The sequence below is a fragment of the Vigna unguiculata genome, chromosome 3 (assembly GCF_037176805.1).
Source record: "Vigna unguiculata cultivar grain cowpea cultivar isolate G323 ecotype 2 chromosome 3, ASM3717680v1, whole genome shotgun sequence".
Lineage (NCBI taxonomy): Eukaryota > Viridiplantae > Streptophyta > Magnoliopsida > Fabales > Fabaceae > Vigna > Vigna unguiculata.
The window spans coordinates 22695793-22710556 of record NC_140794.1 but is presented as its reverse complement, the minus strand read 5'-3'; the positions used below and the strand labels follow the sequence as shown (position 1 = coordinate 22710556).

Here is a 14764-nt window from a genome sequence, read left to right as displayed (position 1 = left end):
ACTTTTTTTTAAAATCGGGTACCTATTTGACGCACTACCTCCAAACTGGGTATTATCCAAATAATTATACCTTAATTTTATAATTATAATTGTAACATCATCACCGAGGTTATACTAAGATAGTATTATCTCACACTTATATCCAAAATATAAGTAACTAAAAACTTTGATACCACTGTTTAACATAAACAAAAACATCTTTGTTCACTAATGTATAAAAGAAATATGTATCTCGTTTCAAAAATATATAATCATCAAAGTAATAATGGAAAAGAAACTTTAAAAAAATGACTAAAGACAACTACTCCCATAACTGTCCCCACAATTCTCATCTCATTTATGTCCTCAACACTATCATTTTCTTTTGTATAAAAATATGATCATCGCAGGTGAAAACCAAAATCACCAAAAAGAAGGGTGAGCTAATGTAAACAGTAGTTGTCATAACAACAATTTTCACTCCATTATAAGTTCAAAAATAATTTTCAGTAAAACAAAATCATAAACTAAAACAACACATCATACAAACACATGTGTTGTCTCTAGTTCAAGGATCTCAATCTAACATGTTCACATAAAGCCATTTGATGAACCACTTTAACAGTTGTTACACCCTCTCACAGAGTTTTCAGTCGCTCTTTGAGAACTAAGCAAATATCAAGTTTTCAATTGTAAGTCATGCACGTAGCTTACCAGCCATTTGCTGAGCAGAAGTGCTAGAACTCCTCATTTCTCCCAAAGTCTTATGGACATAATTCACTCTCCATGTTCTCTCGAAGAGACTTACATGCAAAGCTCACTAGTTGTACCACCATGCAAAGTTTACTAGTCATTTGCTCCCATGGAGCTAAAACCTCTCCTACTCAACACTGGAGACGGATAGGGTATACATAGCTCACTAAGAACCCAACACTCCATCTCTTGCTGCAAGACACACACAAACATGTCAACAATCTTCCCTTACCCATACAAGATTTCTCACACATCAATACACCACCAAAACTCGTATACATTCACAAATAAGATACAAAGCAAGTTAGAATAGTTAGCTCCCCTCACATGGATACTCCAAAGCTTAATCTAATCCTTTTTAATCTTCAACTTACCCCTCTTTCAAAAAACTCTCCACATTTCACTCCTTAAACCAATTAAGAATTCTGAATACTTAATTATTTGAATGTCTCAACTCTAACCCAATTCGCTCTAGATTTAAGGTACAAAATATTATGATAAACTAATTAAAATTTTAATAACATATGTCACCCAAATAAATTATAAAAATCTTAATTATATTTATATCGATATAATATAATTTATATTCTCGTCCTCTATTACATATATTATCTCTATTATATATTAATTTTAAAATATCCCATTAAATATTATTTTAACTATACATATACAAAATATTTCATTATCTCTTACTATAATTTAATAAATCTTTTAAATTACAACTAACAAACTTTTTATCTTTTACTTACAATATTTAACCATATTTATATATTTTTCTAATTATTATAATTTTTAAAATCTCACAATAATAATAAATAATAAATTTTTTATTTTTTATTATCATAAAAAATAAACATATTAAATTGTTTTAATTGAAACTGAAAAGTTTTAAAAGTAACCCAACATATTGAAATAAATATTTGTATAAAATTGAAATAATAATAATATTATTTTAAAATATTCTTTTGTTGTTAAATTAATATAAACACGTTTGCACGCACAAACATACGTGTTCAAACCAGTGTCTACCGCTCGCAACGCAAATAAGGTTCATCCCTATAAATACACAGAAACAGATTCTCTTCAGTTTGTGTGCAGAGAAACACTTGATTTGGTTTTGTAACTTCACTTAACACCTATCCATTTGAAACCCTAATTCCCAAATCTTCTTCGCACCATGGACTTCTCGAAGAAGCGCAAGACCGAAGAGAACGGCGATGCTGATTCTCTGTCGTCACCACCCTCCCAAGCATTCCCCACCGCCACCGTCACCCCAGCCGCCCCCCTGGCCGCGGAAGACATCCGCAAGATCTTGCGTCCGTTTTCCCAGGAACAGCTCCTCGACCTTCTCCAATCAGCATCGCTACGCCACTCCGATGTCCTCGACGCCGTGCGCGCCGTCGCGGACCGCGACTCCACTCTCCGTAAGCTGTTCGTACGTGGACTTGCCGGCGAAACCACCAGCGAGACCCTGCGCAGCGTGTTCTCCGCGTTCGGCGAACTCGACGAGGCCATCGTGATCTTCGACAAGGCCACGGGACGGTCCAAGGGCTATGGCTTCGTGGTGTTTCGCCACGTGGATGGCGCCATCCTCGCGCTGAAGGACCCCAGCAAGAAAATCGACGGACGCATGACGGTAACGCAACTAGCCGCTGCTGGTGGACCTGGGGGCTCAGGCGACGTATCAGCAAGGAAGGTTTTCGTGGGGAACGTGCCGTTCGAGATCTCCTCGGATAAACTACTGAGCGAATTCCTTAAGTTCGGAGAGGTCGAGGAAGGGCCTCTAGGGTTTGACAAATCGAGCGGAAAATCGAGGGGTTTCGCTTTTTTCGTTTATAAAACGGAGGAAGGCGCGAGGGCTTCGTTGGCGGAACCGGTTAAGACCATTGATGGGCACCAAGTGATTTGCAAATTGGCTGTGGATAGCAAAAAGACGAAACCGTTTGGAGGGGATCAACATCAGCATCAACACACGCAGCATCAGCAGCAACAACAACAGCATCCGCAGCAACAGATGCAACAACAAGGTCCTATGATGGTACCTCAGTATGGTGGATATGGTGGGAATGGCTATGGAATACAGCACCCGGTGCCACCATATAACAATCCGGTTCAGGTTTCTGGTGGTGGTGGGTATGGCCATGGGATTGGTGGTGGATATGGTAATTCGCAGATGGGTGGGCCGGTTTCCGGGGATTACGGAGCTAGACTGCCTCCCAATTCTGGTGGGGGGTTCCCTGAAGGCTCCCAGTATGGCTACCCTGCTTCTTCCACGCTTCCACCACAGCAGCAAGTGCCAATGCCGAGACCTCCTCCTGGAGGAATGTACCAAGGCGTACCACCCTATTATTGAGGTAATTTTTTTCGTTATCAAAGCATAGTAGACTGCTGATTAGTCCATACTTGTGTTCATTGGATATATAATTTATAACTGCATCTGTGTTTTAGCTGAACTTGCATTAGATTGTTGAGAAATGCAAGCACTACACCTTTGAATGAAGTCTTTAATATTGACTTGGAAATTATAAAGAAAAATTTTGTCCTGGAACTTTTTTATTGAGTTTCATGCTTAATTCTCTACTTTTCAACAAAATGTAAATGATATAGAGTGTGCTGCTAGCACTTCTCTGAGGGTTTTCTAAAGAGAAATGGAGTTATGGTTTTTAAAATGCAAATGCAGGTTTTTACATGTATTTCTGAATGACTCATTTATCTTACAATGTGTTTTGCAAAATTGATTGCTGGTATGAATTGGGTTTAATTTCTTTTGTGCACATCATACTTTTGTTTATGGTCTGTGTATGTTGAAGTTTATTAATTGTTGATTGTAATTATCATGCGAGTGATGGTTATCTCTTTTTGGCTTTGACAGTTCGTTTTGTTGTTAAATGTTAATGATTGGTTTGAGTTTTGGATAGGTGTTTCATTCAGGTTTGTGATGGCTTCTTGGACGCCAATGCTTTAAATGGTTGTGCTGCTTTCGTGCATGCAGACAATGAAATCTTTGGTTTTGGTTACATGGACCTGTAATTTGTTGCTGCTTCACTACCTCTGCATCTATGTGTTATGGTTCCATTTATGATGGGTGTTAGTTGAAGCTTACATGACTTGGCGTAGTACTTATGTGGAAATTTTGTAGATTTTTTTATTTATAGTTTTTGCCTAGATTGTTTTCTAAGTTATTGACTAAATGCCAAGGTGGTTACATTAAATTTTGAAATTGTTCTTTATTGTGGTCTATATTCCCTGCATATATTACTCTGGTTGTCATGGTGACTTTAATTTTTTTTCTTTTAATTTCCGATAACTTCAAGTATTTGCCTTGTATGGTGGCATTCGTGATACTTTTGGATAATGTTTGAAATATCCTTCCGTCATGGTTTTGTACTAAATTCAGCATCAAAGTTTAATGAGTAAATTAGTTGCCTCAACTCTTTTAGAGGCTTATTTGAATTGTCTTTTTGAGATGCACAGTTGGTTTGCCCTGAAATGGATGTTTGTGAACACCTTTAAAAATTGCACGGTGACATATTTGAGTATCTTTTGAAATATCCTTTCTCTTGTTTTTGTACTAAATTCAGATTCAATTCTTAATGACCTAAACATTTTTCGCAAGCCTTCATTCAAACTGTGTTAAAGATGAGATCTGCTATCGATTTTACCTAAACTTGTAAATTGAAAAATGCCAACTGTGAGATTGACCACCTTGTTTGTTGTGAAATCAGAGCTTAAACTTGATGTGGCAATTGCAATGCCGTGCTTTTTCATGTATAAAAGGTAAAAGCCTTTAATTCTGATGTTAAATTTATGATGATCACTTTTAAGCTCCATTCCACCCACCCAACCTGCTCTGAAATAAATATTAAAGGTACAAAAGTGAAAGAATTTAACAATAAGTTTTCTTGAGTAAACCACTAATTTGATTCTTGAAATATTACCTTCCTGAGTGGTTTTTAAAGTAAAACAAACTACTTAAGTAATCCTAGAAGTATTTTAAATCAATCAAATTAGTCCCTTTAAGATGTATACTTTAGGGATGGCTTGAAGTTTTATTACTTTCGGAATTATTTGAGAGAGTTTGAGGATTAATTGGTGATTTACTTGTATTTTATTTATTTGTATCTATTACGGCAGGTATGCAGCTTTATTATAATGTTGGCTTAGGTCTTAACTGAACCTCACAATCAATTTGTAGGGCAAACATTGTCCTGGCTTTGAACTCAATTTCAGTCTTATCTTTATCTAATTTGAGCCTAAAAATATCACCCTTGGGACTACAACTTCGGCAATCCTTAAAGAGGTTGCAACTTAGGAGAACTAAGGTAGCTTTCTGGCACATCCCCTCTCATCCAAGGCTATTAGCTTGGAGTGAGGCAATCATTTCGCCCAACTATGGATATAGAACAGACTTCTATACCTTCTTAAGGTTTTAGGTTGGAGCCTAATCATCCCTCATAAAATTTTTTTATGAGGTGAGGATTGACGTAGCTCTAGTAGCTATATGTAATTCCTATCTCTAGTCAATTTGATACTAAACACTATCCTTGATTAGGTATATTTCATTTTTTTATAGTGTTAAAAGTAAGGTATGAAATCTTAGAATTTGGACTTAGGACCTAATTTGATCTCACAACCTCGTTTAACTAGCTTGAAAGGTGAGAATTGTCCAAACTCTATTCAAGCCGTATCTCTTGATTTGACACTAAACACCACCTTTGAGGCTGCTGTCATGGAGGAGCTTCAACTAAGATGGGTTCTTGGTGACTGCAGTTTAGATAGATGGCTTTATAGTAGACGATGAAGAGCATTACAGAGTAATTGTGTTGGTTGTTTGCCTGATTTTTCATTTTGCTGATGTTGAATAGTGAAGCTTCAATTAGGACCTTGTTACTACTCTTTCTTAAGTCAGTTTACATGTTACTGCTGCTATTTTATTACTTACTTTCTTTGCTAAATCAGTCTACTTGTTAATGCAATTTTGTTAGTTAAAATGTTTTGTCTCGTCTTGCAAGTGTTTCTTATGGGAATAATAAGCAACTTGCTTTGCTACAGTTTGGTGTTTGTTTTATTCATTTTGATCCGTCATGATCATGCTTTTGGGCCAAATAAATTGTTGTATGTTTGTTTCTATGGGAATGTTTCTACGATGTTTTCCAATTTTGATGGCTTGTGTATCAAAACTTGTGAATGTCCATATGTGCTGCTCTTTCTAATGATTTTCGAGGTGATTCTCCTGGTCGTTTTCGATTTGAAGTAGTTCGGCCAACACCGCCTTGCTGTAATCCTTCTGAGGTTAGGACTTTTAAATTCCATTTTGGTTTCCAAATGTTCATTGAAGGAGCCTAGCTATATTCCCAAGGATTTTAATGACTATACAACACTGTTGACCAATCAAAAATCACTATTGGTATAACTACTAGCATAGTTACTATAAAACCTATCATACTTGGTGGTCTGTGATTGGAAAACAGTGTAAAACTGCTTTACATTGTCAGTGTATAAGTCCCTTTTGCTTATTTAATCACAGCTGAAAGTGACAATTACTTTGTAATAATTTTGTAGTGAAGCATTCGTCTTATCGTAAGTGTATGGGACATGGTTTGATTTAATACAGTGCTTTTGATTTATTTTTCGAGGTTACACATGCAATTCAATTATTAATTCCTGCCCTCTTGTCTTGCAATAAATAGATCAGATAATGTTATTATTAATGTAATCTGTACTGGAGATGAAAAAAAATATCTTCTTTTCATGCATAATAAATGTAAGTGTCTATATAAATCATATCCACTTTGTATTTAGAAAGTGTATCCAGTTCAATGTTCTCTATGTTAACATGGAGATAGACCCTGCTCGTTCAGTTGTAGAAGGCAAGATCACATTTTGATTATTGTCCGTTGCAATTGTAATAAATCAGTAACATGATACGAGATCAATATCCATGCTCGACAGGTGTTAGGGATCTGTTGAGAAAAATCTGGAGGTCTTTTCTTTTATCCATACAATAATGTGTGGGTGGAGTGAGTGAATGAGGCCAAAAGATTTTATACCATTCCCTCTATGGAATATACCTGGTTAGCTTTTGATGTATGCATATCGGTACGAAATATATAATGCTATTTTGGGTTTTATGTTTTGGTGCATTTTAAAATATGATAGTATTGGACTAAGTTAGAATATTTTAATAAAAGAGACGGGTTAAGGATAAAAAATTCATTGTTTTGCCACATTTAAGTAGTATTAAATAATTATGCTTGGTAGATTGAATCATGAGAGGAGTTTGGGTTTTAAGAATGTAAATTATTCGAAGTGTTATGCCTGATTATGACTAAATATGTTTGAAGTTATTTGTAGTTGCAAATTATAGAATTTTTGCGTTGTACTGTAATTGATCCCGAATACGTGATTGGTCCTTTACACGTTGTACAACTATGATCCAAATCTCGACTAGATTTTGTTTAGAAGGTTTTCTATATAAATGCATAATTATTTTTAGTTGTGAATAAATGTAGCAGTAAAACAAATTTATCTGACAGCAATGGCGGTGAGATTGGCTAATGCTTTTTATACGTAGAATGTAAATGGGTTTTAAGTTATTTGTTGAAATAGGCTAGAAATAACTCTTAATGTGTATAATAATGATCTGCTAAAAGACAAATATGAAAAAGTTTATTAATCTATTATCACCAGATTTTGGCTCGGTGTAGTGTATTTTCATTTTACTCCGAAATGGAAAAATCTTCATATATACAGATCGATGAGTTTTCCACGTAAAATTGCTTCGGCTTAAACTGTGCCATCGATGACTGTCTACGCACACCAATCAAGTCTGTAAGAAATTTTAAACAGAATAAGCCTCAGTTCGGCAAACTTTTGGAGCTTGTGCTGGTAAGCAGGGACTTGAGCCCATTAGAAGAATCCTCACCTGCATTAACTCTTTTAGTTATTATTTCCATATTCCTATGCAGACTTTCTCTAACTAAACTCTTCATCATTCTCTTCCCTTCTTCTCTATCTCTTTGATTTTCAAGTGCAATTCTTGAAGAATGTGGGCCTGAATGTTTCGCCATCTTTATTTGCCGTTCATCCCTGAACAATCGCAATAATTTCCGTGCTCTTTTCTGAGCCGAAGAAGTCCCTAATAAAGCTACTTGAAGAAGTACAGGAATAATCCCTGACTCTACCATTTTATTTATCTGTGTTGAATTTTTATGAGCCAGAATAATCAGAATATTAGCTGACAACTCTTGGCATTTGGGTTCATCTTCCCAAGATAAGATCTCAATCAAGCATTTTGGCACCGTTGAGCTGTTCTCCAATGCTTTCTTTCCCATTAAAGTCACTCCCAAGTTCCCAAGGATGGTAAGTGCTTTCTCTGAAGTTCCTTTCTCTGAGCACAGTTCCAAGAGAATAGGTACAACTCCATTAGAAACCAAAGGCCCTGCATTCTCTAGCACAGTTGAGATGTTGCACATGGCTACCAAACACGATTCTTTTGTATCAAAGCTTCGGCATGACTTTAGAATGTCTATCAGAAATTGGAGAAAGTTTAACGAAGAATCACGAAATTGGATGTTTCCAAGAGAAGATAACGAAGAGAGCAAGTCTGCAAACTCTCTTATTGATTCATCTTCAAGCTCAATTTTCTTAGGCAGTTTGCACAATATTCCTGCCTCCACTATCAAAGCCTTGTTCCTGAAAAAACAACGTACAAAATTCCTAAGATCGTATCAACAAAAGAAACTAACTGCAGCTGAATTACGGTTATAGCATTAAGTACATAACTTCAAAAACTATTTTTAATGTATTATTTTAAGTTATAACACCAATATTAAAGAAAGTAGTAAATCTGTAGTTTTTCAATACATCATCTGTCTGTTTATTATTTACGTACGTTTTTAGAACACTGTTTTGTGTGTTTAATATATATAATAAATGTCTCCTTGTGAATATAAAATGAAAACTTATGTATTATTAATAATAAGGGTTAAATATTTTTTGATCTTTTAACTTTAGTAAAAAAATTAGGGTTAAATATGTATCTGACGTTTCAAGCGCATTTCATGATAGTATTTGAATTGTTTACACTGTTTGACACATTTTCGCTTCAATGTTGACCCAAATATTATCATAAAATGCGTTTAAAATGTTAAATAAACTTAACAAAATTTGGTATAAAGGACTAAATCCATGCATTCCTAAAGATGAAAGACTAAATTGGTATAAAGTTTCAAAGAAGGACTAATTTCAAAATTCACTGAAACTTGAAGGACTAAAAACATATTTAACCCAAAAATTTAATTAGTCTCGTCAAAACTTTGGTCCAATTTAGTATTTCAGTTTTAAAATGTATGAATTTAGTTCTTTTAACCAAATTTTGCTAAGTTTATTTGATATTCTAAATATTTTTCATGATAACATTTGAATTGTTTAATCTCTTGGATATACATTTTCATTTCAATGTTAACTTAAAAACGTCACGTCAATTAAATTTAACAAAATTTGATAGAAAAAACTATATCTATAAAAAACTATATCTATGCATTTTTAAGACAAAAAAAGACTAAATTGATTTAAAGTTTTAAAAATAAATTAATTTCAATTCTCATATCAAAACATATTTCACTTTAATATTAATATTAATATTAATAATAATAATAATAATAATAATAATAATTTCTACAACCAACCATGATCTTAAAAAACGATGAATTTCGCAGTCATATTGCTCATTAAGCTTAAAACAGTGTGGGCTTTATTTTAATCATATTATTATATGTTCCCAGAATTGGCTAACTTCATGGATGACCCGTCGATGTTTAAAGAACTAATTACCTTATTAATGAAGTTTTTTCCTTTTAACTTTTCTAATTTTGATTGGCTATAAATCTTTAAAATGAAGAGGAGTTTTTGAATCTTACTTGTGATTTCCATAGGATAGGTGGATCAACGCCTTGAGTGCTACTCGGCGGCGGCTAGCGACGTCGGAAAGCGCCATAGAAACCAACACAGTGACGACCCCAAGCTCAGTCGCCAATTCCCTCACCTTCTCATCTTCTTTAGCCAACCTTTCTATCTCCTTTGCTGCCTCTTCTTTCTCTTCCCAGCTTCCAAAGTGAAGCTTCTTCACACTCTTTTGTAACATTCTCACATTCTCCATCTGCTTCCCCTCCTCTTAGATATATTCAACCTTGTTCTTTCATGAGAAGATGAAAGAGAAGAATAGAAGAAGAAGAAGAAGAAGGCATATTTGTTGAGTGGGACACACTAGGAGAAGCACTGCATGCAGATTTAGCCCCATGCTACACAAATATTTAATGATTATTAATCGAAACTGAAACTATTTAATGAATCCTTTCAAGTATTCTACATATTTAATAGCCTGCATTTATTATCTTTAACATATTCACACACAGCAATTAATAAGGAGAAAAGTGATATCACACAAGATGAATAAATACCATTTTATTTATTCCATTAAAATGTTATAACTTTTTCTTCTATTTCTTTTACCTTCATAAATTCAAGCATTTTCTTTTACCTGTATAACCTTTGACATCTTTTTAGTATTGATTAAAAACTATAAGCTTATAAAATTATTAAATCGTCAGCGAGGTGTATCAAAATCTCCAATTTTTAACAAATTATAAAATTTGTATTTAAAAACTGTATTATTAACGTTAATATAATGTTAAAATCCTTTTACCTTGAGAAGGTAATGAATGAAGTGAAAAAAATGCAATCAAAAACCGTTTTAGAGATAAAGATGGTCCACTGAAAATTATCGTAAATACGATTTGAGCACACATAAAATCTTATTATCTAATAATATGAGAGAGGTCAATTTCTTTATATGGAAATAGCAGCACTTCATCATACAACTTTAATTGAATCAATTACTCATTGGTTTGGTGCTATTTAAATTGATCACTTGCACAAAATCTTATTTCCTATGACTAAGTAAATTTTAAATCTTGGCTGCTTAACTTAATTGGTAGAATCCAACATTATTAAAAAACAGTTATTACCCTTTTATAGATTTTAGTTATTATAATTAAAAGTGACTTAATTTAATTTTTATCCATATATTTTAAAGGTTTAGTTGTAAATTTTGTTCCCATATTTTTGTAAGAAGCTTTGATCACCACTTTGTTTTAACTTTAATTCCTATATTTTTTTTACCATTTACAATTTTAGTCTCTAAATTCTTTTTACAATTTTAGTTCACGTATTTTACAAAATCCATATTTTTGGTCGAGTTTTTTTTCTTTAATTTTTAACTACGCGTAATTATATTTAATTTTTATTTTAAAAGCATTTGATTATGCAACAAAAAAGAATGGTTTTTTATGTTATCAAATTAATTTTTAATTATCCCTAAGTATATTTAACTTTTATTTTAAAAATAGACAACTATCTAAGAATCGTTCTTTTATGTTGTCAAATTAGTGTTTTCTTACTTTTTAGAAAATTAGGAATTATCTTTGTAAATGTTTGATAGATGAACTTGAGATCAATAGTCTTCAATTATATGGAAAACAGACTTATTTAAATGAAATAATACTATAGCTACAAAGGATATAACTCTTGAACATCATCTTTTACAGTTTAATGAATTGAATGTTTCCGTTTAGTTTTCAAGTTCAAACGAACAAAAATAATATTTAGTCAACGTTAAGGGCAACCACAACGTTGTAAAACTTATAACAAAAATACGGGTAATTAAAAATTAAGAGATTGAAATTATGTAAAATATTCATGAACCAAAATTATAGATTTAGCAGAGGGCATTGTTTCCGTACTTATTTAAAGAAAAGGTTTTGGTGTCCTTTCATGTGTGTCCAATGATAATATGTTACATAGTTTAGAAATTCAAGTGTGATTCTAAGTCTTACATTAAGTAAAAATAAGAAAATTGAACACCAAAAGATAAAGTTCCACCTTAGGTTAAGAGTGGTATTATGTGTGGATTGAACTTATGTCTCATTGGTATTGTATTTCCACGTGATCTTCTCTCGAAAGATTCAACCATGATATCAGGTTGTTTATTTTTCCTCTTCTTAAGTTTAGATTATAATTATTTTTAAATTGAAATAAATAATTTAAGTATAAAATATTATAATTATGTATAATTCTATATATAATATTTAAATAATCTAAGAAATTAAATTATTATTATTATTTTATATTGAATTAGAAAATAAATAGTATTATTTGAATATTGATTTCTTTATATTAAAATAATGGATTATAGAAAATATAACTAAAATAATAATATTAATATTAATAATAATAATAACAATACTTATACTATAAAAAAAATAATAAATTTGGATTTATTTGTTTTAAATTATAAAATTCACACTAATTGACTCATTTAATTAGTGATTTGTAGTAAAATAATATTGTTATATTAACAAGACTTATAATTAAACTTTTGAGTTATATATTATATTACAATGAAATGTGTACGCACATGTCGTTGTTAACGTAAGATGTAAACATATTGTGTAATATGGTCTCATACAAATAAATATAGCAGGAAGTCGATGTTAAAGGTTTTTAAACAAAAACACATGTATATATTGACAACTTAGAAGTAAAAAAAAAAAAAAAATTAAAATGTGTTGGCATATTGAATGCGAGAAAAAAAAATAAACTTAAAATATTCTAAACAAAAGTGATATGGAGGTATGGATAATGAAGTTAAACTAAAATGAGAATGTAATTCCTATTAAAATAAGTTAGAGTAACATAAAATTGAGATTGAAATTTTTTGAACATCAATATATATAAATATTGTTATCAATGAAGAGATTAAATTTAAAATAATTAATTATTGATGCATACACAAAGATTTATTTACTTTTGTTTGAAACAATAATATTAAGATTAAAAAATAATATTTTAATATGAATATGTCTGTGTTAAATTATAAAATTGACATAATAATTAATTAATGATGTATAATAAAAAAATATTGTTATATGATTAGAATTACAATTAGAGTTTTTACTTATAAATTACATTAAAATGGAATACATAAGCACATAACGTTGTTAAAATAAAATGTAAACATATGGTAAAATATGATCCGGTAAAAAATAAAAACAATATGATATGAATGTTAAATTTTGTAAATAAAAGCACATGTAGATGTAGATATATTAAACAACAAAAAGACATCGAAAGGTATATGGAATCAGAGAAAAATAAAAATAAAATAAAATTATTATAAACAAAAGTAGCGTGCACATATGAATAATCATTTGAAGTAAAATATACATATTGTGAAAGTAATTCATTGAAAAAAGTTAAAGTAACATGAAATTGTGGTTAAATTATTTAAAAAAAATAACTAATTACTTATGCATGCACATGCATGCACATATGTTTTTTTTAAAATGGTAATATTAAAATTAAAAAAATAATATTTCAATATGAATTTGTTTTGTTAAATTATAAAAGTGTCATAATAATTGCCAGTGAGGTGAAACAATATAGTTATACGACTAAAATTTATATATTATTTTCAAATAAAATGTGTATGCATGTATAATTGTCAAAATTAAAATATAGATATATCGTAAAATATGATCCTACAAAATTAAAACAATATGAAATTAATTATAAAATTTATAAATAGAAACACATAAAAATATAGACACTTATATGTATTAACAAATATGGGATTTTTTTTAATGATAAATATTAAAGTTAAAAAATAACATTTGTATATATTTGTGATAAATTATAAAATTGATATAATAATTAATTAGTGACGTGATAAGTTATAAACAACATAATAATTATATCAATACATATACTAATACTATTATTACTAATAAAAATAATCATAATGCTAATTTTAATGCTTATAATAAACTAATTACAATGGTAATTACAATGGTTTAAGATATAGTAATTTAAATTGATACTAATACTATTTAAATAATATAATCTTTAAACTAATATTATTTAAATAATATTATTTAAACTAATAATAATAAGAAATAAAAGTTTAAATTAATACTAATATCAATTTAAGTATTAATAACAATTATTCTTGGCTATTGAAATTTCTAAGTAATTAAAATTGACTTTCTAAATTCAAGAGCACACATCTTTATCTACATTATATTATTATTATATATATTTTCCTTATTATAAATAAATGTATAAATGTTGGTATGAAATGCTTACTATATGAGTTGCTCTATATAGAAGTAGGCCATAAATTTGTAAATATAAATTATAAATAAAAATCAATGATATTTCCTCTCAAAAACAAAATCATGCCTTATTTTAAACTATAAATCCTAAAATAATCAATATATAAAGCTTAATGGGAAGAAGAAAATATTTGTTTCTTTTTCTTTTATTGCTCCATCACATCTTTGGTCACATCTTCCATCACATTATGGTTGCTTTATTTTAAAAATTGGCTCTCAAAAATAAAATTATATAAAAGTCCTTGGACATGTGTCAAGAGGAAAAGAATTTGGATTATACGATAATTACTGAAATACCAGATTTTCGACAGGTGTAAAAAAAAAGATGGGTCATATTAGTAATTGCATTAATGATATACTTTCTTAGTGATATAATAGAATTAAATGTTTACCATTTATCAATGAATACATATGATAACTTGTCTTTTAAAGTCTTTTCAATTGTTAGGTTTGCTTTTGTTATTGTAATAATAATTTGTCTTTTCAAGTCTTTCATTTTTCAATTTTTACATTTACTTTTGTTATTGCCATGATAGTTTATCTTTTTATTTTTCAACTTAACATTTGATTTTGTTATTGGAATAATAACTTGTCTTTTCAAATCTTTTCATTTTTCAAATGCTTGCTTTTTTTATTGTAATAATTTAGTTAAATTATTTTTTTAAGTATTGACTATTGGTTTTTATTATTAGATATTGTGTCAAAAGTGTTGTATGAAATGAGTAGGTTAGTATTCATACAAAGATACAAAACGATATAGGACTAAATATTTACCACTATCAATGAATATAGATGATAAC

At 30.5% G+C, this 14764-nt stretch overlaps 1 protein-coding gene and 1 pseudogene across 3 annotated transcripts; one reads left to right on the top strand and one right to left on the bottom strand.

Moving 5' to 3' along the window:
• Nucleotides 1-1778: 1778 nt before the first annotated feature.
• Nucleotides 1779-6359, top strand: LOC114178441 (UBP1-associated protein 2C pseudogene; annotated as a pseudogene). 2 transcript variants are annotated; one of them, XR_014993653.1, is made up of 2 exons: nt 1779-3086; nt 3664-6359. The product of XR_014993653.1 is annotated as a UBP1-associated protein 2C pseudogene, transcript variant X2 (transcript). The 2 variants fall into 2 exon arrangements; XR_014993652.1 differs by having other exon boundaries at nt 1785-3086; nt 3651-6359.
• A 1064-nt stretch (nt 6360-7423) lies between these two features.
• On the bottom strand, nt 7424-10004 carry LOC114175162 (U-box domain-containing protein 45-like). Its single transcript, XM_085670982.1, has 2 exons — nt 9654-10004; nt 7424-8427 (listed from the first exon to the last, which is right to left on the bottom strand). Exons 1-2 carry the CDS (start codon nt 9890-9892, stop codon nt 7590-7592), a joined length of 1077 nt encoding a protein of 358 aa, XP_085527108.1. The 5' UTR covers nt 9893-10004; the 3' UTR covers nt 7424-7589.
• Between the last annotated feature and the right edge of the window lie 4760 nt (nt 10005-14764).

Bases quoted from the DNA above. Each gene is read 5' to 3' on its own strand.
- LOC114175162 (XM_085670982.1), bottom strand. From the start codon at position 9,892: ATGGAGAATGTGAGAATGTTACAAAAGAGTGTGAAGAAGCTTCACTTT. The intron at 8,428-9,653 runs GTAAGATTCAAA...TTGTTTTTTCAG, and splicing joins CTATCCTATGGAAATCACAA to GAACAAGGCTTTGATAGTGG.